The sequence below is a fragment of the Protomyctophum bolini genome (genome assembly GCF_963924005.1).
Source record: "Protomyctophum bolini genome assembly, chromosome: 10".
Classification (NCBI taxonomy): domain Eukaryota; kingdom Metazoa; phylum Chordata; class Actinopteri; order Myctophiformes; family Myctophidae; genus Protomyctophum; species Protomyctophum bolini.
Window position 1 is genome coordinate 19,963,527 of NC_137871.1, and position 1,797 is coordinate 19,965,323.

Sequence of the window (1,797 nt, forward strand, 5' to 3'; positions counted from 1 at the left end):
CAGCCACTCTACCCCTGAGCCACCGCCGCCAGATTAGTCATGTACTACGCACTTCATGTTTTTCTCTTTATCTTTTAACTGCAATGATGAGCCTGCACAACCAATAAATGTGATGTGACAATAAAGATTGATTTGGATTCTGACACTGTTCTGGAGGCTGCACTCCCGTCTTGCCATAGGCCAACTCTATGGCTTCCACAAAAAGATTGTTCTCAGATATGGGTTTTTCCCTTGACACGAGAACCCCAACCCAGAAAGAGCTGATCATTCTACTTCATGTTCAGGCCACATAGCAGCCTTCACACACGTTATATTTTTATATATTTTTTAAATTATTTATTTCAGGACACTTTTCGGGCCTGAAAATCCAGTTTCAAGAGGTATCCATTATATGGGTATGTTAGGTTTGTGGTGTAACATGTGACACTGATCACAAGCGTTGGGCGTCTGAATTTGAACTGACGTGTCACATCTTTGACATATTCACTCCTGTTAGACGTGATGTTAATATGAAGATGAAGGATGCATAAATAATTCAAGCAACAAGAAGTAGTGTCATTGGCATTCTACTAATGGCTTCATCATGCAATGACATCACAATGTCATCACAACCAAGTTTTTGTCCTTTAAATTAATTCTCAGATAATGTAATGTCATTAAGCAATGTTAAACAAAGGCATTCTTACATTTCACAACACATGCATTGAACACAAGCTAAATAAATAAAGCCTAGCATTCATTTTGTCTTGACCACACTGATACCCCCCCAGGATGCTTTGTCCCAGTCAAAGCTTGAAGGGCAACAGTTGCCAGGTACAACCAATGATGCAGGTTCGGTTCTGCTCACCGGCTGCGGCGGTGGCGTATAATGCCGAAGCAGGTGGCGTCCGGATCACACAGCCTGAGGTGATCCAAGAGCCTTTGTGGCCTCAAGTAAAACTGCTCCCGCTCAACGACCAGATCCGGGAATTACAGACAATAATCCGGGACAAGATGACCAGCAGAGGGGATTTTGTGTTTTGTGCCGAGCGACTGATCAGGCTGGCGGTCGAAGAGGGGCTGAATCAGCTCCCCTATTCGGGGTGCACTGTCACCACGCCCACAGGGCACCGGTACGAAGGTGTCCAGTTTGAGAGGGGAAACTGCGGGGTCAGCATCATGAGGAGCGGTGAGGCCATGGAGCAGGGTCTTAGAGACTGCTGTCGCTCGATCCGCATCGGAAAGATTCTCATTCAGACCGACGAGGAGACCCAGAGGGTTAAGGTCTACTACGCCAAGTTCCCCCCAGACGTGTACAGAAGGAAGGTGCTGCTCATGTACCCAATCATTAGCACAGGGAACACTGTGACGGAGGCTGTCAGAGTGCTGACAGAACATGGCGTCCAACCCAGACATATCATCCTCCTTAGTCTCTTCTCCACTCCACGGGGAGCCAAGTCTATCATCCAGGCATTCCCAGACATAACCATTCTGACCACAGAGGTGCATCCCGTGGCTCCAACTCATTTTGGACAGAGGTACTTTGGCACAGGCTAAGTGTGCTCAAATGGCTTCCGATGTGAAAATATGGGAAGCTATTAGTAAGGGTAGTAAGGGTTAAACTTAGTACTGTCAGACAACGCACCTCGTCGCTGTCAAAACCGTAGCCGTGATCAGTGTACGGAATGCAGCTACTGAGACAATCCAATGATCTGATTAAACATGGTTTTGTCCCTTTCAGTGCATTGATTCAAACCGGCTGTGACCAAGGAAGGAAGAGCAGCCTTTAATTGTCTCCACTACTCAAACATGTATATT

The 1,797-nt window shown here is 46.5% G+C and overlaps 1 protein-coding gene across 1 annotated transcript; it reads left to right on the forward strand.

The window, feature by feature from the left end:
• Positions 1-825: 825 nt before the first annotated feature.
• On the forward strand, positions 826-1,536 carry LOC308322884 (uracil phosphoribosyltransferase homolog; the record flags this gene model as incomplete). Its single annotated transcript, XM_080774373.1, has 1 exon — positions 826-1,536. One exon carries the CDS (start codon positions 826-828, stop codon positions 1,534-1,536), a length of 711 nt encoding a protein of 236 aa, XP_080630499.1.
• Between the last annotated feature and the right edge of the window lie 261 nt (positions 1,537-1,797).